Source organism: Pseudorca crassidens, chromosome 16 (assembly GCF_039906515.1).
Source record: "Pseudorca crassidens isolate mPseCra1 chromosome 16, mPseCra1.hap1, whole genome shotgun sequence".
Lineage (NCBI taxonomy): Eukaryota > Metazoa > Chordata > Mammalia > Artiodactyla > Delphinidae > Pseudorca > Pseudorca crassidens.
Window position 1 is genome coordinate 32071135 of NC_090311.1, and position 21383 is coordinate 32092517.

General features: G+C 46.7%; 1 protein-coding gene across 49 annotated transcripts in view; it reads left to right on the plus strand.

Annotated features, from left to right (window-relative positions):
- Positions 1 to 21383, plus strand: part of SORBS1 (sorbin and SH3 domain containing 1) — a 240748-nt gene that overhangs the window by 111407 nt on the left and 107958 nt on the right. For 37 of the 49 annotated variants that reach the window (XM_067709891.1, XM_067709907.1, XM_067709912.1 and 34 more), the window contains 4 exons: positions 10052 to 10096; positions 14673 to 14741; positions 17537 to 17632; positions 19786 to 19914. In XM_067709891.1, coding sequence (XP_067565992.1) covers positions 10087 to 10096; positions 14673 to 14741; positions 17537 to 17632; positions 19786 to 19914 — 304 coding nt within the window. In that variant the 5' untranslated portion in view covers positions 10052 to 10086. The remainder of the gene's footprint in view (positions 1 to 10051; positions 10097 to 14672; positions 14742 to 17536; positions 17633 to 19785; positions 19915 to 21383) is intronic. The other 12 variants (XM_067709918.1, XM_067709906.1, XM_067709936.1 and 9 more) reach the window with 1 other exon arrangement.

Sequence of the window (21383 nt, forward strand, 5' to 3'; positions counted from 1 at the left end):
TAGAATTTGCTCTTTAAAGTTCTGAAGATTATACAATTGCATATCAAATGCCAGGGATAAGATTAAAAAACAACTTCCTTTCATTAAAAAATAAATGTATTATAATCACATTATATGCAAGTTGGAAAATAGAAATGAAATTTAAAAGTTACCTGTAATTCCATGCTGCCATATCATTATGAGAATTTGGGCATATTTCCTTTGAAGTATGTACACGTTTCGGTTTTTACATATTTATAATCAGAAACGTCACACAGAACTACATCCTGCTTTTTATTCACCTAATCTCATGAGAAGTGTTTCCCCATGTTGTACGGTCTACATAACCATTATCTTCATAACGGTTCAGTCCACCCAGGGGGTGAGTGGCCATGTAATTGGCCCCCTGTCACTGAACACAGGAGTGTTTCTAGGTTTTTACTATTAACAAAGTTGTGGTAAACATCTCTGTCTACGTAGCTTTATTGTCATTTGGTGTTCTTTCTTTGAATTGGATTCCCCTAAAGCCCAAAGGGTGTGAGCTATATTAAGTCTTGATGTGCTATGCTGAAAACAGTGGTAACAATTTACAGGGTCAGTGACTGTAGGAAAATGTCAATGTCTTTGCATTTGACCACGCTGAGCATTAGTGCTTTTAAATTTGTGGACTAACTTAAGAAGTGGGAAAAATGGTTGGCCATTATTTGAATCTTCTTTTTAAACTAATTAGGTTAAGTGAACATTTTTCTCAGATTTGTTTGCCTTTTTTCTTGGAATTTCTTCATGCCTTTAACATTTTTTTCTTGGCAATAAGTATTGAGTACACTATAAAACAAGGATATTAATCCTCTCTATTATGTTTGCTGTAAACCATGTGTTGTAGTACATAACTTGTAATCACATATTATCTCCGAAATTCTATTGTCTGACGCTCAAATAATTTTGCATGTATAAAACTTGAAACTCTTTTGGGCTGTGTTTTCTTATTGGCAATTTTGTTGGCAGAATCAACTTTGCATGTTTATTTAAAGACTTCATTTAAGTATAAAAGGGAAAAAAAAACATTGCAGGTTTATCGGTAGCTAACTTTCCAACTCCGGATCTTGCTCGGCCTGTCTCTGGCAAGGGCCTGAGATGAGAGTGTGATGACTTTAGTGGGAGCTTGGACATGGGATTTCTGAATGCTGTGCTTATTAAATAAGTCTTATTAAATGAATTCCTTATCATCGTGACTTTCAGTAGTGATTAAAAAATAAGACTAAACCAAAATTAAAATCTTCCATTTTTGTTGGGTTGGTGGATCTGGTGACTGGGATTGGCCTTAATGTTTGGGGAGGTTTGGGAGAGGGCATTAGTGGGAAGTAACAATGAGATTAAAGACTTGGAAATGGGAAATCTTGTGCAGGATTCAATAGGAATGACAAATATGATACACATGGAGTTTAGGGCTTATTGATACCTGGTGGAGATGAGACTGGAAAAGTAATTGGGACTTCATTTTACAGAGCCTTATGGTATTTTAAGGAATTTGGACATTTAGACCAATGTTTCCCAAAGCATGACATTTAAGGTGATTTTAGAAGGTGTGACGTTGAACACTTAAAACATTTTAGTATTTATTCATTCCTTGATTCTCTCTCCCTGCAGAATTTATTCCTCTTCTTTCTATGCTCCTGTAACACTTAGGTCAGATCACTAGCAGAGGGTTACCCATCATATTATATTAAATGGGACATGTCTGTTGTCCTACAGCTCCGTGGTGGCCTCAAAGATGGCGAATGTCCAATTCACGTTGGCTTCCTATGGGCCAAGCACTATTCTGGGTGCACAGTAGGTGCTAAAGTTATGCTGTTGGAATGGTATCATCAGCCCTGTGTTTTACGTACCTTATTCTCTCCTGGGAGGTTTGCTGCCTTTTTTCCTTTTTCCCTGTACCGCCCAGCCAACCCTTCTGAGTTTATAGGGGCCCCGCAGATTTTTTTTCTCCAGTGAAATTTGACCGAGGAACTCTTACGCTGCTAAAGTCAGAACGTGTCAGGACACGGGCTATAGGGTGATTCTGAGGCTTATTAGGACATTGTAATTGTCTGGGAATGAGGTGGTGGAATAGAATGGTGAGTGTGAGGATGGAAAAGCAGAGCTGGCTGGGTTGTGTGAGTCATGAAGGCAGAAGAATTGACAAGACTAGGCAGGTGGCAAGGGAATGAGGAGACAGACATTCACCCCACCAGTACTGATTGGGTGCCTGCTCTGAGCTAGGCACCATACTAGACAGTAGGATACAGAGATGATCAAGACCCTGCCCTGCTGGAGGGGCCTCACTGTCTAGTGAACTTGATTGGCGGAGGGGAATCCAGGAAGGCAGGGTGGGAAAAAATGAGTAATGGACTTGGCCAGTAATCTTTGTAACTGATTGTCAGAACACTTTGCATTGTTCGGTGAGTAACAGGGTGATATCAGAAGGTTATAAGGGGGAATTGGCACTGGCCAGTTCATGAATTGGCTGGGGATGGTTGCTTCTCATCTGGAATTCAGTGTTCATTGCCAAGACACAAAGGCTGAAGGTGCCCTGAGGAGGAAGAGGGATGAGAGGCTGAGTAATATTCCATTGTATGTATGTGCCACCTCTTCTTTATCCATTCCTCTGTTAGTGGACATTTAGGTTGCTTCCATGTCCTGGCTATTGTAAATAGTGCTGCAATGAAATAATGCCATTTGCAGCAACATGGGTGGACCTAGAGATTACCATACTGAGTGAAGTAAGTCAGACAGAGAAAGGCAAATATCATATGGTATTGCTTATATGTGGAATCTAAAAAAATGGTACAAAGAAACTTATTTACAAAACAGAAATAGCCACAGATGTAAAAAACAAACTTACGGTTACCAGGGGGGAAAGGGGGGAAGGGATAAATTGGGAGATTGGCATTGCCATATACACACTACTATATATAAAATAGATAACTAGTAAGGACCTGCTGTACAGCACAGGGAAGTCTACTCAATACTCTGTAATGACCTATATGGGAAAAGAATCTAAAAAAGAGTGGTTATATGTATAGCTGATTCACTTTGCCATACAGCAGAAACTAACACAACACTGTAAATCAACTATACTCTAATAAAAATTTTAAAAAAAAAAGGGATAGGAGGGAAAGTGGGCTTAGTAGACGGAATAAAGAGCAAGACTAAGGGAAACTTGCTGAATCCATTTTTGCACCTAAATAATAAGGGGATGGATTAGATTTCTGGTTTATGAGTTTTTTGTGGCCATACAACCCGTTTATCCAAGGAAAGCTCAGCAAGTATAAATGAATGAAATCGATAAAAGCACAGCTGCCCCGTTAGCCTGAGGGGGCTCATGGAACTTTCTTCCAAACAGGTGGAAAACCATGAAAAGGGGCTAGGTAACCTGCACGGATTCTTCTGGTTCTAATAGTCCAGGTGAAATCTTCTAGGAAGTGAGCATGCAGTTGGAAAGGAATGAGGACCCAGCTCAGGGTCCTCTAGCCCTTTAAACTCCTAGAAGAACTGCAAAGATCCTGTTCTAGAAGGAAGAGTCTCATGGCTCAAGGTAAACCAGTCCACAGTGACGTTTACCAATCAGGACCAGAAAGTGCTTGGGAGGAGGAAGGAGTTAACTGTCTTAAATTCAGTGGCAAGGTCAGTGAGGCCCCGACCACTGCAAAAACTGTTGCGCTTGGCCATGTGTGTGCACTGGAAACCTTTCTGAAGGCCATTTTAGATAACTGGTTAGAACGGAAACCACGTTGGAGGGATTCCAGGAGGAAATGGGAGGATGTGGGAGATGACCTATTGCTCCCTCTCCAGAAGCATCGGTCTTTCCACAGAAACCGTGGGCTTGTGCTGTTCTGAGCCCCCAGCTGTGTCATGGGATTCCAGGCTGAACTTAATGTCAGGGTCGAGTTTATCCTAACTTCCTCCCCTTGAAAGGAAGTGTTAGCGACTCAGTGTTTATCCCTTCTAGTTTTCTGAAGAGCCTTCTGCATCCTCTCCAATAAGGCAGAGAGTGCATTCGAAGAGAAACGACATGATTAGAGATTGAGAAGAAGATGAGCTGTCAAAAAATTGCAGAAACGTACCTTTGCTGGTGGCTCAGCAAAGTATAATGCAATAAGGCCAAGCATGTATTCTGGGGCTGTGTGAGCTGTACCTATTCTTTTCAAGCCACTGGAAGTAGCTGCAAATATATATGCATATGTATATGTGTGTGTGTGTGTGTGTGTGTGTGTGTGTGTGTGTATATATCAGGTCGGCAGATTGGATTTCAAAGCTAGAGTATAATCAGGGTCTGGTCGAATGGGGAGCTAGCTTCCTGTAGGCAGCTACAGTGGAGATAAGGAGGGTCTTGGTTATTTTGAAGGTAAGACTTGAAAGTTAGGTTCCGAAGGCTAAATAGAGATGAGGGCAAAGTTCCTGACTGAACACCCACCCACTAAATGCTCAGTCCTGAGGATGACACAGCGTCTCCCTTCCAGAATCTTACAATTGTGTGTGTGTGTATGTGTATTTGGGAAGAAGCAATGGAGGCAAAACACCGTAGGTCATAGGGGAGGCTGGAGCATGCTGAGTGGGAGGTCAACCAGGGACTCATTCTCTTCCAAGAATCTTTGCTGGACCTTGAATTTATTTTTACAGACAAACTCAGTTCCTCCCTTGTCCTATATCCCTGAATCATCCATATAAGGAAGGACCTTCTTTCCTTCCCCAATAAACAACCCATATTTAGTTATTGGATTCTATTTCAGCTGGGAGCATGAGCAACTTTTGCTTTTTGGTAATTATTCACTCTGTGTCAGCGAGACTTATCAGAATTATAGGGTTGTGGAATTAGAGAGGGACCGTGCAGAACCGTTACTTATCTGGATGCATTCTTAACAAGACTGGCTGCTTCACATCTTGTTCTTTTGGTGGAATGTCTGTTGATGCTGTGGTGTTCTGACCAAGTTCGGTAGGTCTTGACAGCCCGAGGGGTGGAATGGCGGCTTGAGCCTAGCTGGCCCACCCAAACCGTGACACTGTAGGTTCCTGCAACCCGCCGGGGGATTGCTGCCCACTTGTAGTGGTCCAGTTTTGCCACTAGGTGGCACTGTTCATCTTTTTTGGCTTTTAACCAAAGCACCTGCCTCCTTTGGAGGGGACTTGGGGGAGAAATTATAAAGATGTGCCATCTTGTTCTCAACCAACTCAAACTCTTTACAGCTTAGTTTTTAAATAAATATTAAGTGTCAGAAATTTTTATGTAAAATAAACTCTCACGTTTAACATATGATGGTAATACTTGTACTATCTCTAAATAAACTGCGGGCATTAGACTGTGACTTCTAAAGCTTTCAGCGTTCTCTGGTCAGACTCAGTTTGTGCAGCTTCCTGATTGCATCCCCGCCGCCCTGGCTCTCAGCTCTTCAGGTTGTAGAGACAAAACCGTTTGCTGAACCACTTGGGATTCCCCTCTGGACGGCCTTATTCAGGAGGGAGGAATGAAGATTCTCCTCTCCCACTGAAACCTTTGGGACTCCCTCCTCCCCCTCTCCTTGTGCTGCTCAAGATGCCTTGGTTGCAAACGACCAGCCATGGCCTCTGGTTGACTCAGAATGAAAGGGGGATTTATTGGCGAGATCTCAGGTAGTTCAGAGTTTACAGGAGGCAGGCGAACCACACTCAGAACAGGCAGAAATTCAAAGAGGCTGAGATGCATGGACTCAGAGCCAACACCAGGCCCCGGAAGAGTCTGGATAAGGTGTCACTGCTGTTGCAACCACCGCCGAGGATGGGACACTGGGCACCGTCCTCGGCACAACTGCCACTGCCACAGTTTTTATTTTGATATTACTTTAAACTACCCCCTGCTTCGTGTCACCTGCTGCCCATTTAAACAACCAAGTGAGAGCATGTAACAGGGCCTACTACCGAAAAAGTCTATGTGTGCAGAGCTAGTACCCACCTAGGCATTGCCATTGCCGCCTACTACATCATACATGTTCTTCAAGTACTGGAATAGTGTCCTACCACCCTGGGCCCATTCTCTTTCCATCTTTTCGCAATCCAACCACTAAACAGTAAAACACCTGGCCTGGGGAGGGGCCCCCCGCAGAGAACTCTACACCTGGCATCCACTCTGGTTGGTGGATGTTTGTAGTAAAGTGATGGTTAGTATTTGGGATACTATCCCTGCCCATATGTACTTTAGGTCACTTTGTAAGTAAGGGTAGTGCTGACATCTAGAAATTACTAGTGTCTGTATTGAGAAATATATAAAATGTGCAAAGGGTGGCCGACATATGACAGATGGTGAAGACATCACGTGCGAGTTGACGCGTCCTTTTTGTTTGCTTTATAAGACATTTCCATTCGTTTCTTCCCCGGCCTAAGAATGCTGTTGTGCTATGTACTTATTTTTTTAATTGAAGCATAGTTGATTTACAATGTTGTTGGTTTCAGGTGTACTGCAAACTGATTCAGTTTTATATATATATATATGTATGTATATAATGTATATAATATATATATACTTTTTCAGATTCTTTTCCATTATAGGTTATTATAAGATACTGAATATAGTTCCCTGTGCTATACAGTAGGTCCTTGTTGTTTACCTGTTTCTTATCTATTTCTTAGTGTGTATCTGTTAATCCTAAATTCCCAATTTATCCCCCCCCACCCACTTTCCCCTTTGGTGACCAGAAGTCTGTTTTCTATGTCTGTGAGTCTATTTCTGTTTTGTAAATAAGTTTGTATCATTTTTTTTAGATTCCACATATGAGTAATATGATATTTGTCTTTCTCTGTCTGACTTAGTAAAATAATCTCTAGGTCCATCCATGTTGCTACAAGTGGCATTATTTCATTCTTTTTTATGGCTGAGTAATACTCCATTTATGTACTTATTTTTAAAATTAAGACAAACTCTACAGAGGGAGCTGGTAAATGAATTATGGAACGTTACAGCCATTAAAATGATGACTGTAAAAATCCAGAAAAATGTTCATGAAGTATTTAATTTGAGAACTAGAACACAAAGCTGTCCAGACGTTGTTTACAACTATGTAAATGCTATTTATGCAGATAAAGGTTAGAAAGTATTGTAAAAAAAGAAAAATATTAAGATAACTTCACTGTTGGAAGTAAGTCAGAAAGAGAAAAACAAACACTCTATGCTAACACATATATATGGAATCTAAAAAAAAAAAGGTGGTTCTGAAGAACCTAGGGGCAGGACAGGAATAAAGACGCAGATGTGGAGAATGGACTTGAGGACACGGGGAGGGGGAAGGGTAAGCTGGGACGAAGTGAGAGAGTGGCATGGACATATATACACTACCAAGTGTAAAATAGATAGATAGTGGGAAGCAGCTGCATAGCACAGGGAGATCAGCTCCGTGCTTTGTGACCACCTAGAGGGATGGGATAGGGAGGGTGGGAGGGAGGGAGACGCAAGAGGGAAGAGATATGGGAACATATGTATGTGTATAACTGATTCACTTTGTTATAAAGCAGAAACTAACACACCATTGTAAAGCAATTATACTCCAATAAAGATGTTAAAAAAAGAAGATAACTTCAGTGTTGAAATGAAAACATTTCTATAGTCGTGCTTTAAAAGTTAAATAAATAAAACCTTAGCATAATTATTTAAATGATTTAAAAAATAAAACATTTGGATGCTATCCTGACATCCGTTTTGGCCCTGGGAGGCAAACGAAGGTATCATAAAACCAGGATAGGAAACCACCCGGGCATATGGAACACAGCGGGTTGTGTTCTTAACTGAAAGAACAAATGTTTCCACAGCTTAGAGAACAATCTGAGGGGCTGTTGAAGGTCACGGGTAGTCTCAGGTGTACTTGACAGTGACAGAGGCAAACTTACGGCTGATTTGGGCTGGAGAGAAGGACTTAGAATGATTTCCTTTTTGCCCCCAGCTTCTATTCAGTCAATTCCAAGGACAGTTAACAAGACAACCACCCAGAAAGGAAACTGGTGCCTGACTTCAGTGTTAAAAAGGAGACTAAAGCGTGTCTCTTGGTGCAGACCCTCAGACCATACCATGACCTTAATACAGAATTCATGAACCGGGGAGTTGATATCCTCTACATCATTGCTTTTCACACTTGAAAGTACCTAGGGACCAGCTGGGGATCTTGTTAAAATACAGATTCTGATTCAGTTGGTGTAGGGTTGATTCTGCATTTCTCCTTTTTTTTTTTTTTTTTTTTTTTTTTTTTGCGTTACGCGGGCCTCTCACTGTTGTGGCCTCTCCCGTTGCGGAGCACAGACTCCAGACACACAGGCCCAGCGGCCATGGCTCACGGGCCCAGCCGCCCCGCGGCACGTGGGATCTTCCCGGACCGGGGCACGAACCTGTGTCCCCTGCATCGGCAGGCGGACTCTCAACCACTGCGCCACCAGGGAAGCCCTTCTCCATTTTTTAGTAAGTTCCCAGCTGCTGGTCTGCAGACCACATGTTATATAGTAAGGTTCTACAACACATGAAGACTTACTTTTCAGGTTGTCCTTCAGATGTGTTTAGCTAGACCTTACTATTCAAAACATGTGCAAGACTTGTACCTGGAAAGCTACAAGACATTGCTGAGAGAAATTAAAGGGGACCTGCATAAAGGCAGAGAGTTCATTCTCATGAATTGGAAATTCAGTGTTGTTAAAATGTTAATTTCCCCCAGATTCATACATAGATTGAACAGGAACCCATTCAAAATTCCAGCAGGCTTTTTTTTGTTTTGGTGGAAACTGGTAAGGTGACTCTAAACTTTTTATGAAAATGCAGAGGACCTGGAAGAACCAAAATGATTTTGAAAAAGAATGAAGTTGGAAGACTCATACTACCCGATTTCAAGACTTACTATAAAGCTCTAATCATCAAGACAATGGATTAGATAAAGACAAATAAATGGAACAAAGTCCAGAAATGGACACACACATATATGGCCAGTTGCTAAATTGTGTTATACTAAGTGAGAGAAGCCAGGTACAAAAGATTACGTACCATATGATACCATTTATGTAAGATTCTAGGACTTCCCTGGTGGTGCAGTAGTTAAGAGTCCGCCTGCCGATGCAGGAAACAGGGGTTCGATCCCTAGCCTGCGAAGATCCCACATGCCGCAGAGCAACTAAGCCCATGAGCCACAACTACTGAAGCCTGCGTGCCTAGAGCCCGTGTTCCACAACAAGAGAAGCCACTGCAGTGAGAAGCCCGCACACCGCAACAAAGAGTAGCCCCCGCTCGCTGCAACTAGAGAAAGCCCGTGCGCAGCAATGAAGACCCAATGCAGCCAAAAAAAAAAAAAAAACTTCTAGAAGAGGTAAAACTATAGTGACAGTAGCCAGTGGTTTTGGGGGACTTCAGATGGGACCATATTAAATGAGAGGGTTACTGTTTGCATATCAGTGAGTAAGTGGACTGCATTCCCACCTCAAAGCAGTAGAGTGTAGTTCCTAAGTGCCTGGGCTTTCAGGTCGGGCTGTCTGCGTTCCAGAACCAATTCTGCCACATGGGCAGCAAGCTCTTCGCCTCTCTGTGCTTTGGTTTCCTCATCTGTGTAAACTAATACAATGCTGGTTCTTACCTTATAGGGTCCTTGTGAGGATCACATGAATTAATATATTTAAAGCACCTAGAACATTTTCTTGAGCATAATAAGCTATATATAATCTTATTATTACTCTCCAATAATCAGTTTGTGTTGTGATTTTATCTCTCTGTCCTAAAACTTGGTTCTTTCCTTCACCCCCTCCTTGATGGACTCATGTAACTTGAGGTTCTTAATAGAATATTATAGGTGGAAGGGATCTTGGATAGTATCTAAACCAAGTACAGTTGACAAAATGGAGGCCAAGGAGTTTGAGTTATGTGCCCAAGGTCAGGTTAGCACACAGCCAACCAAGAACCAGAAGGCTGGCCAAGTAACACCTGGTCCAGCTCTGTTTTATCAAGGCTTATATACGGTGTTTGCATTTTTAATGTGAACCATAGGAATTTATCTCGAACCTGCCGTTTATCAATTCCATTGTGGTGTTTGTTTTTCTGCAGAGCCCCAGTTACAGAAGACTTGTCCTATCACCACCATGAGCTCTGGTAAGTCATTTAAAACCCTGTCTTCTTCTTCCTGACAAATCTACAAAACTGGACTCTTTACCCAGATTTCCCTCTTACTCTGAAGGCCCCAACTGCATTTCATTGTTTATTTTTCGAGTCTTGAGTAAGCGTCAAAGTTTTGTCATAAATCGTCATCACAACCTTTATTATTAATGATTTGCTGAGTACCTACCCTCTGTCAAGAACTATGCTATACACTTTACATGTACTGTGTCCTAATCTTTATAACGGGCTCCCTTTCCCTCGATTTAACAACTTTATTGAGATATAATTGGCATACAATAAACTTGTGGATATTTTAAGTATCTTATTTGATAAATGTTGACATATGTATACACCTCAGTGGCATTTCTTAATCTGAGTGACTGCAGCACAAGTAAACGGATCCACCAAAATTGCCCCATAGTATGAGCTAATCCGTCACTTCCTTTATCAGGGCAAAACCACCCTTTTGCTCTGCCTTTGGTAGTAAAAATCAAGACCTACACAAATGAGCAGTTCTGAGTAGTTTTGGTTTAGAGCTGGGGTAGAAAGCCCGGGCTAGGGAAGACAGAAGGGAATAGGTAGGTACCTGCTCATGTAGCCAAGAGCCGTCAGCTCTCCAGCCCAGGATTCGGGGCAGAGAAGTTTCCATCTGGAGATTGAGGCCCACCTTAGCTCCTGAGTGCACCCTGGAACCTCCTGAGACCTGCAGGCAGGGTGGGCTGGGGGATGACCTAGTGGATAGCTCACTCAGGGGCCTCCTAATCCTGAGATATCTCCAGGGTGCTATCAGAGACCTCCGGAGGTTAAAAACAAGCCTTTCCGCTTATTTACGTGCAGTGCCCTTTTAGCCAAATCCTAAACCTTGCCGGACAGTGTGTGCTCATTAGGAGGAGGAGGGCCACACACACTGAGTGTGCGGGCTTTGGCCTGTGGTGGATCCTGCTCTCCACTCTCCTCTGTAAGATGGACATCACGAAAGCACCACCTCGTGGGGATTTTTGAGGATTAAGTGAGGCAGTGCTTCTAAAGTACTGAGCATGAGCCCGAGGCCTGTCCAGTGTCCCATCCGTGGGTTACCAGCTCAGGTTCCCTCCTTGCGAGGAGAGGGACTGGGCTTGTCCTTGACTCCATGGGTGCTTCTCCTGTGCGCGAGGTGGCTGCGTCCCTTCTTTTCCCCTCCAGGTGGGCTCGGGCACTGCCAGTAGTCCCTGCTTTGCAACTCAGTTTTTCTTCTCGCTTGGCTTTTTGTTTTTCCTGTCCTTCAAAATAGGCCAGGGTTTTATTGCTTTGTTTTGTTTTTTTCTTAGCTCTGTAGCCTAAAGTTTCTTGTTCTTCTAATATCAGGGTAAGCCTGAACTGGTATCACCACTCCTGGCATGAATAAGGGGGGAAGAAGTGGGCAGGGAGGGGCTGGTCAAGGGTGCAGAGATGCCTGTGGGACTTCTCCCCAAGTTCTCTCTCAGGCGTGACGCTGAAAGGAGGCATTTCCTAGGAGGAGTCCAAAAAATCTGGACCCTTTGACCTGATAATCGCGCTCTTGGGAATGTCTATCTTAATTCAAAGGAAGCAAAAACACCCACATGAAGGTGGGGAATGAGTAGGTTCGTTATGTGTGTTTACTTGATGGGAGATTATGCCACTAATAAAAGTGATCATCCGGAAGAAAGCAGCTATGTAGAAAACATTCGTTTTTAACCTTTGGTGGAAAGAGCTGCATGTCTGGGGTCACCTGGCTAGTGACTCCTGAGGCAGCCCCAGGCCACCAGCACCCTGCTGCAGAGGTGTGAGTGTGAGGTGATGGAATTATTTTTCCAAATTTCTTAAAGTTTGGTTGTTTGATTAAAAAAAAAAAACACACAAAAGGAAAGGAAGGACATGGGTCTGGGCCTTGTGGAAGCTCAGAGGCTGCTGGCACTGGGGAGGCCCAAAGCAAGGCCTGTAGTCCTAGGAAGGGGATGGTCAAGAGAAATTAGGGCAGGTGCATAGGGAAGGGATAGTCAGAAACGATGGAGTGATGGAACGGGTGATATTTCTTTTACTTGGATTTCTGGCTTTCTGCCAACACCCTCCTTCCATCCATCCCAGAAATGTAGGTGAAAAGGGGACTTTGGGAGAACTAGCCTTTGTCTGTAGGTAGATTGGGGGCAGTGAACAGGACGGGCCCTATGGGGCCAGTGTCGGGAGGTCATGGCCGCTGTGGCGGGCCTGGGGAGCGGGCACAGGGGCAGTAGCCCTGCTCACGTCTTGATCCAGGAGCGCCTGGGCTGGCCTATCAGTGTAGCTTATGTCAGGGAGGCTGATTGTTAAGAGCCCAGGTAGGGTGACCAAGTCTCAGCCCAATGAGCTGCTGGGGTTGGGGGCTTCTTTCATTTTAAAAATAAAAAATGTTTATCCTAGCTGGGTTCAAAGAAGATAAGCTGTGGGTGGGATGGACCAGACCAGACTTCAAATCCCTATTTAGTGATCTTAGAGCCCGGCATCCTTTCTGAGCTTCAAATTCCTTATCTATAAAATAAGAGTTCCTAACTTCTAGCTCCAGGGGCCTGGGTATTAAGAATAAAAATGAGGTGCTCATTATGAAATGCTGAGCATGGACCCTCCGATCCGGGTAAATAGAGGGCTTTAAAAGCCCATAGCTGTTATGATTATATTTGTGGCCTGGTTTGCTCTTGGGGGACGTCACCCCAAGCACACTGATCACATGTCCCACCTGCTTGTCTTCTCTGGACTGCTGCCGTCAGTTCTGGGACGGGAAACTGGGTGGGGCTTAGGCTGCCGGTGGGCAGTGAGGGTCTCAGTGTCTGCAGCTGAGCAGAACTTTGAAAGGTCTCCACTGGTACACAGGAGGTGACATTCAAGGTGAACCTCAAGGTGCAGAGGATTTCCCCAAGCTAGGAAAGGGGGAGCGTGCATTTCTGGCCAAAGACCTTGCAGGAACCAAGGCCTGAATGTCGGAAAGTATCTGAAGTGCTGAAGGGGTTGTGAGGAGACCGTCATGGAGGGCAGGGGCAGGAGGGAACTGCAGCTGGAAAAGGGCTGGGACCTGTGGCTGAAGTGCCTGGAGTCCGGGATGAGTTGCCCAGGCTTTGTCCCTGGGTAGCTCCTGGTTACTGGGGCTTGTTTGTTGGTTTGCTTTTAATTATCAGGAAGGTCAGTTTGTTCATTTGAATATAACCACTTATGCCAACATACAGGCCATCTCACTGACTAAAAAATGATATTCCTAATGTACATTTGGGGGAACTTGATTCCAAGTTCAATTTGTTTCCTAATTGAAATGATAACATGTATGGTTGAATTCCCAGACTAAACCCTGATATTTTTATTTCTCAAAATAGAAGTGAATTATTTGCAAAGCAGAAATAGAGACACAGAGGTAGAGAACAAGTGTGTGGATACCAAGGGGGAAGGGGGTGTGGGAGGAATTGAGAGATTGGGATTGACACATATACACTATTGATACTATGTGTAAAATAGACAACTAATGAGAACATACTGTGTAGCACAGGGAACTCTGCTTAATGTACTGTGGTGACCTAAATGGGCAGAAAATCCAAAAAAGAGGGGATATATGTATATGTACGGCTGATTCATTTTGCTGTACAGTAGAAACTAACACAACATTGTAAAGCAACTATACTCCACTAAAAATTAAAAAAACAAAAATAGGGACTTCCCTGGTGGTCCAGTGGGTAAAACTCTGCGCTCCCAATACAGGGGGCCCAGGTTTGATCCCTGGTCGGAGAACTAGATCCCTCATGCATGCCACAACTAAAAAAGATCCCACTTGCCGCGACGAAGACCCAGTGCAGCCAAAATAAAAAAATACATATAATAGTAAAAATGTAATTTAAACATTAAAAACAAAAAAATAAAATAGAAGTGAAATACAGTATATTTAAAGTGGAGGGTTTTAGAAAATCATGTTGCTTTGTCCTGTTTTGTTCTCTGTCCTGCTCCCTGGGGCTTTTTCAGCCAGATGGGGGTCTAGAGGGTGCTCTCCAGATACAGACTGAGGGCTGGGGTGGAGAAGGGGCAGAACGAAGGCCAGGAGAGCGGTCAGGGGGCCAGGTCATCGCCACAGCCAGAACACAGGAGCCTCGGCTGGGGACCCTGGGCTGGGGGCAGGACCGGCGTGGCTTCCATAGCAGCGGCGGTGGGGTGGGGTGAAGGGAAGTGTCACAGAGACTGAGGTTTCTGTCCTGACTGTCTGACAGCTCTCATCCAGGATGCACAGGGATGCGTTTGAGCGGCCTTGGAATGGTGGATAAGCCTTTGTCAGGCAGGAGATGCCATTTTCAAGGAATTAAGGAGATTTGTTTTTAAATGTCAGAAGTGAAGCCAAGCCAGGAAGCCAGAGAATTTACAGCGCTCACAGCACACTTCCCATCCCAAACAGCTTTCGCGTTCTCCCTGCCACAGAGCATTCTCGGAGCTCAGCTACGACGCCCTGGGGCCCTTCTTCAGGCCTGAGGAAGCCTGCAGGGCCAGCGCTTTGCACCGGGTGGGACTCAGGGAAGGGCAGCTAGACGCGATCACAAGCCTCGGGCTCTTTCTTTCTTTCTTTCAGAATGCGACGTGGGTGCTTCCAAAGCTGTGGTGAATGGTTTGGTACCGGGCAGCAATGGGCAAGACAGAGGTAAGGCTCTTGAAGGGAAACTTGGCATTTCTAGAAGGAGCAGGGCCCGGGCCACCTGCCTGGTGGGAACAGTCACTGGTCTAATTAGGCCGTGACCTGGAGACCTGTTCCTATGCTGTCCGAGAATCAGGAGTCTGAGGCTGCCGTTTCCCAATGTGAGGTGATGTATTAAAAACTGTCCCTAGCTCACAGGATGCTGTGAACCACAGACCCCAAATACATGGGCAGAGTCCTCGTGTGTATGGCATTTATGAACCTGCAGTCTCTCTTACCCAGCATTTCACCTCCACCTGTGATAAATAGTGACACATTCACCATCCTGACCCTGAGGCAAGAGCCTAAATTGCTGAAATAAATTATTTTGGCGACCTTAGTTTCATGCGCATCCTCTCAGATTTTCAATTTTAAAAATTTTAGCACAAAAGATGTAAGTGTGAAATGAATGATGGATGAGATGACCTTTGAGGCCCCATCTCTCATCCTGAACAGCCAGGCCTCAGGCTTCCCATGTCACTTTGCAGTGTGAGGAAACGGGCTCGGGTCCTGGTCTGCTGCTCGTAAACAGAGACCTCTTGGGAGGTCCTTTGTCTTTATGGCTATGAGTTTCCTTATCTAGAAAATGAGAGAATTTGATGATCTGCAGTATTTTTTCCTGCTTCAGATTCAGGTTCCAGTGATTCTATCAGTGCTCATCCCACAAGTATTATGGTATCAAAGAGGGAGGGCAAAAGTCCTGTCATGGGCATTTAAGTCAAAATGCACCCTCCCTCAAAGAAAACGCTTACAAAGTTTGACATATTTGGGGCTTCCCTGGTGGCGCAGTGGTTGAGAGTCCGCCTGCCGATGCAGGGGACACGGGTTCGTGCCCCGGTCCGGGAAGATCCCACATGCCGCAGAACGGCTGGCCTGTGAGCCATGGCCACTGAGCCTGCGTGTCCGGAGCCTGTGCTCCGCAACGGGAGAGGCCACAGCAGTGAGAGGCCCGCGTACCGCAAAAAGGAAAAAAACAAAGTTTGACATATTTGGACTTTGTAATTACCATCTGGGTCAGCCAAGTATTCATTCTGAGACGAGGCAAAGTGTAAAGTCAGAAAGAGCAGCCAGGAGGGGAGGCGTAGAGAGCAGGAGAGATGGGGAGCCTGGGGCCGGTTGGTTGGGAGGGTCCTGCTGTTGTCCTGTCTTCCGTGTCTCCCTGCCCGGCCGCTCTTCTCCACGCCTGGTGTGAGGCAATGTTCTCGGGGTCTTGGACAGCCTTGGCCAATTCGCTTAGAGAATGTTGAAGGGCGGTGCCTAATAAGCATCTGATGAGGAGCACACGGGGAGACGAGCGTGTCTGATGCTCCCCCCAGCCCTGTGAATTCATCAGCAGAGGAGACCTCGGAGGTGGGCGGGCAGGGTGGCCCGTGGAGTTGCATTCCCCTCGCTCCTTGGTAAGGCCCACCTTTGGTTGGAAAGAGGAAGCAGATGCAGCCTGGAGTCATCAGGGCGGCCTGGGGCACTCAGTAAACCAGGTGCCAGGACAGCTGGGCTCCAGTCTCGGCCTCTTCGCTTGAGCACTGGATGACTCCGACCAGCTCTCTTCTTCCTCTGAAAATGGTAACAGAATCCTCCCACCCAATCTCCCAGGTGCCCGTAAGGAGCAGTCAGCAGGATTGCTGTGAAAGCTTGTTTGTATCTTAACACGTGCAGGGTTGTTATTATCAACTCAGTTCTTGGCGGCTGTATGACTGCCATGGACCTTGTGAAATGACAGCCTGATGGACCGGAAGGTGAACTACCCACCTCCGAGCTGCCTGCCTCCCTCCTGTCCCCTTGACAGGCTCGTCAGCATGATGCTGATGCAGCCGTGACGGTCTTGCTTCCCAAACAGCCCTACCCCCCAAGGTGTGACGTGGATCTGGGACTATAAGAACTCCGGGTGTTGCTCAAGAGTGACATTGCCACCATAGGCTTGTTGTGAGAAGGAGGGTTTGGGACTATGCCCACCATTGAGATTCCAGAATCTGGGTAGCAGGGGGCCCAGGGAAGCCTGTGCCTAGATAAGCATGAGCATCCGGGACTTGAGGACAGCAGCATTCACCCACATCCCAGGCAGTATCCCAGCTTTCAAAGCTCAGCTGGTGTCAGCACCCTGGGCCTCGCGCTTGAGTGCGCCCAGAGTCTTGAACAGGCACTTGGACACTCGGCAACCTCTTGCCCAGGGAAGGATGGCTTTAAGTAGGCCATCTGCTGCCCAACAGATGGGGCCTCTGATTTGCTCAGGGCCGGAGAGCTGTGGTTGTCAGAACAGGCACAAGACCCCAGGAGTTACGATCCTGGAGAAGAGGCTGTGATGGCTGAAAGGACCAGGCAGCTCCCAAATTTGTTCCCTGTCCTTCCTCCACTCCTCTGGAGTTAGAGGAGCCATAACTCTCCTCCTCGGAGCCTCCCCCCAGCATAGACACCCTAGCCTTCTCCCAGGGGGCCCCTTGGACCCTGCTTGCTCTCCCCTTCCTCTATTTGCCAGGCCATCTGCGTCTCTGTAAATCTCTTTGTCTAGCGAGTTCCTGGTGTGGCAGGCAGCACAGACACTGATCAGCTGCATCTGGGGGACGGTCATGGGAGGGTTCTGGTGACTTGGTACAGGACTCTAAAGAGCGAAAGCAGGTTATTTTAAGTTACTGCATCTACCGCTCTTCCTATTGTTCTTCTGGTGTGGGTGACTTCCTCCTATTGTCCCTGCCCGGTTCCTCCACTGCCTGAGTGTTTCCCAAATGTTTTTTCTGGATGCACCATTTACCCTTTTGTGTTTTCAGCAACTGCAGACCCTATACGTGCACGCTCTATTTCTGCTGTTAAAATAATCCCTGTGAAGACAGTGAAAAATTCTTCAGGCCTAGTAATCCCTCCAGGTATCTCTCCTTGGGTTGGTTTTTGTTGTTTTTTTTTAAATTGTTAGCAGATCATGCATGATCCTTTCTTCTTTCCTTCTAACAAAGACTTGGAGGCTTAATCCTTGCATGTTTAGGAGCCACTCCCTTTCACTTCTCTGGCTGGTTTCCTTTCTTCGTGTGTGTGTGTGTGTGTGTGTGTGTGTGTGTGTGTGTGTGTGTGTGTGTGTGTGTGTGTGTGTGTGTGTGTGTGTGTGTGTGTGTGTGTGTGTGTGTGTGTGTGTGTGTGTGTGTGTGTTTCTGTGAGCCACCGGCAAGTGTGGAGAGGAACTGACAGGTGCCTTGCCCCTCCCCCCTTAAGGAGAAGGTCAGTCCAGAGGCTGAATGTTGATTCCAGCTGGTGTAGGTCTGAGCCACATAGACGACTTAGGTTCCCCTTAGATGTTCCAGCTCCCAAGACTTTATTTAAAACTCCACTGTCCCCAAGAACTAATGTGGCTACACAGGGAATCTCTGAATGGGTGTGAACTTGAAGCAGCTCCCTTAGATGCCACACCTGGCTGCGTCTCTGTGATGCTGGACGGACCATTTCCCTGAGCACTCCCTCCTCTGCCCCAAACCTCACCAGCAGTCACTTCCTGCCTCTCTTCTCCAAGGAAGGGGGTGCAGTTCAGACGACAGCTCTGGCTCATAGCTTCCTTCTGTACAAAATGAGACGAGGGAGGCCCAGGTGGCTCTTCATCCCACCGGTGGTTCTTTCAGGAGTTGGGCCAATCTGGCTGTGCATCCAGGACACTGTGGACGGGCTGGGTTTGTCACTTTGCCCCTCAGCCTTTGGCAAAGACCATGACTTTGCCCCTCACCCTTTTGAAAAGACCGTGAATCAATTTTGCCAGTAGTTCTGTGACATCAGTCACTTATCCTCTTGATAGGGTTGGATGAGTCAGATGCTCTCCAAGGCTGCTGCCCGCCCTGCCATACATTGTGGTTTTGCGCTTTGCTTTCAGTGCAAGAGGTGCTGACGGCAGATCTGTCCTCTTCTGTAACACTAATGATCGTTCTGTCTGAGCTGTCAGAAAGGGGGCTGCCAGAGTGGAAAGGAGAAGCAAAGAGGCTTGGCTCCTCTTGGCCCTGGCACAGGAATGGGCATGAGTTGCACATCTGAGCCCACATCCTGCCCGATGCCCGCCTTAAACTTTACCCATAATCCCAGTCATGACAATTTGAGGTCCAAGATCCAGGCTGTGCTGTGAGCAACTTGAAAAACTGTGGAATTCAGTTCAGCTCAGCTGTACAGAGAGAAACATTCAGCACGTGTACCTCCTAGGGCTGTGTGGTCTGTGTGGCTTTCTTGTTTCCCCGTTACTGATTTTCCTGGAGGATGAACATCCAGATCTTTTGAAGCCTATTTTGAAATCCTTCTCCATGCAGTTCTGAAAGATACCCTTGGTCTGTTATTAGGCCATTGTGAACTGTAGGAGAGGTCGGGGCCCGGGAAAGGCTCAGCTGGAAGTGCAGCGAACACTGTTCCTTGAAGGATTTAGCATTTCTAGTCGTTTTCTTTGGTGTGAATTTTCTTCATTAAGTTTCGAATGTGAGGCTCTGGCCCTTGGTCTTTCTCCCCAGGCATCATATCCTGTCTCACCACTGCAGGGGGCTTGGCTTGCTGATACAAGGAGATTGTCTTTTGCTTTTCCGTTGGGGGGCTGCACGGAGCAGTGATTCTCTACAGAACCACCACCTAATTCCCTGTGCTGTCGACTTGCTCTTTTTTAAGAAGGATGATGTGGGAGCTTGAGAAATCTTTCATAAATTCTTTCTTGAACTGAGCCTTACTAATTGGTCAGAAGCTGCTCACCAACCTAAACTTCATTTAATAAAAGGAATCAACCCGCTTTGATTTGGAAATGTTTACAGCTGACATTGTAACGCATCCATTGACTCAGAACTCACTGTTGCCTCCATTTCCTCCTAACCTCATGATGGGTGGTAAACCTATGAAAATGTGATTTGTCCCTCTTCACCATCCACAGGTTAATTTTCATTGACCGTCAGACTTTGCCTGTCTGTAACCAGGTTCATCTCATTCCCCAGCTGTACCAAGTTGCTGGCTGTCGCTTTCATCCTCCAGGAGCCTGGGACTCAGTCTTTCCTCTTGGGTCTTTCCTTTTCAGACACGGATCCTACAAAAATCTGCACTGGGAAGGGAGCGGTGACTCTCCGGGCCTCGTCCTCCTACAGGGAGATCCCAAGCGGTAGCCCTGTGAGCCCTCGGGAAACCCCGCAAGAGGAAAGGAAACCAGGTGCGCTACCTCGGAGACCAGGGGAAGGGTGGGGCTCTGCCTACCGATTCTCCCAGGGGCCCCTGGCACAGTCCTCTCCGTCTCGTCTCTGTGGTGGGTGGTGATCACTGCCCTAAACTGACAGGTACCCACTTGCTTCAGGCAAAGGCACTGCGGCGACCACTTTACTCTAGCTTTTGACGGAACGCGTGAGCAGTCTGAGGCTCTGCAGACTAGTTTAGGAGGATGGAGATGGCTTAGGGGCCTGGGGAGGGAGTGGTGGGATGGCCTCCAGGCTTGGCTTCTCTGAGCCGCCCCCACTTCTAGGGGCTCAGCTGTGACCATCCAGGAGGGGCTGGGGCTGGGGAAGAAGCCAAGGGAGACTGAAAAGTGCAGGCGGCCGAATGGCCTCAGCTCCCGGAAAGCAGGGAGGCATCCCGAGGGAGCAGGATCAGGAGAGCGTGTCTAAGGCCAACGCAGAAGCCCCCGCCCCTCGGGAAACCCGGGCGCCTGGAGCACGGTGCTGAGGTGGACACCTGGGACTTCGGGATCGGCACATGGGGTTCATGTCCTACTTCCACCACCTGTTGGCTGTGCAGCCTGGGATGAGATGGCTGCTCTCCCTCAACCCTGGTGAGCCCACCTGTCGGATCAGGTTGATAACTGTACCTGCCTCGCCGCGTCATTGTGAGGATGAAGTATGTCAAGGGTTTTGCATTTTCGACAAGTTCCCAGGTCCTGCTGATGCTCCTGGGCCAAGGACCACACTTGAGAGCTACTGCCATAGGGGACGGGAGTTTTCTCCCATCTTGAAGGAAGGAAATGGAGAGAAAATGAATTGGGGTGATGACCACTTCCTTGGGACCAGAGACATGCAAGCTCTTCTGGTAGTCGGGAGTGGTGTGTTGTGATAAGATGGAATTGTACAGGATGGAGATGGTCAGTACCCAGCATCCTGGAAACTTGACTTTCTTTCTGTTCCCTGCCAGCCGTAACAGGTACCAAGGCAGATGCCCAAGGACGAGGCCAGGCTAGGGTTTGAGCACCAGCCCCGTTCTGGTAGCGTCAGTCCCTGTGGAAAGCTTCTTTTTCCCTAGGCTCAGGGGAAGGCATGAGTGGCCTCCAGCACTATTAGGTTGAAAGTATCTGCTTGGCTCTGTTTTCCTGAACCCATACCTGCCTCTTTCCCTACTGTACTTTGCCACTCTGGTCTCCAGGAGAGGTGGGGCCGCTGGGAAGATCCATCTCCCAAGCTGGAGGACCTCTGAGAAAGAGAGAAACCTAAGGGATAATTTAAAGAGAAGGACCATACCTACAGCGCCGTGGCCCGATAAAATGACCTCACAACCTCCTGGCCCTTCCTCTGGTGGTGAATGGGAATGGTGAATGGCAGGAGAGGGAGCCTTGAGCTCCCCCTGGTGGTCACAATGTGGCACTAACACAGAGCCCCGATGTTATTCTTTACCTTGCTGTCTGTAGCTTTGCACTCC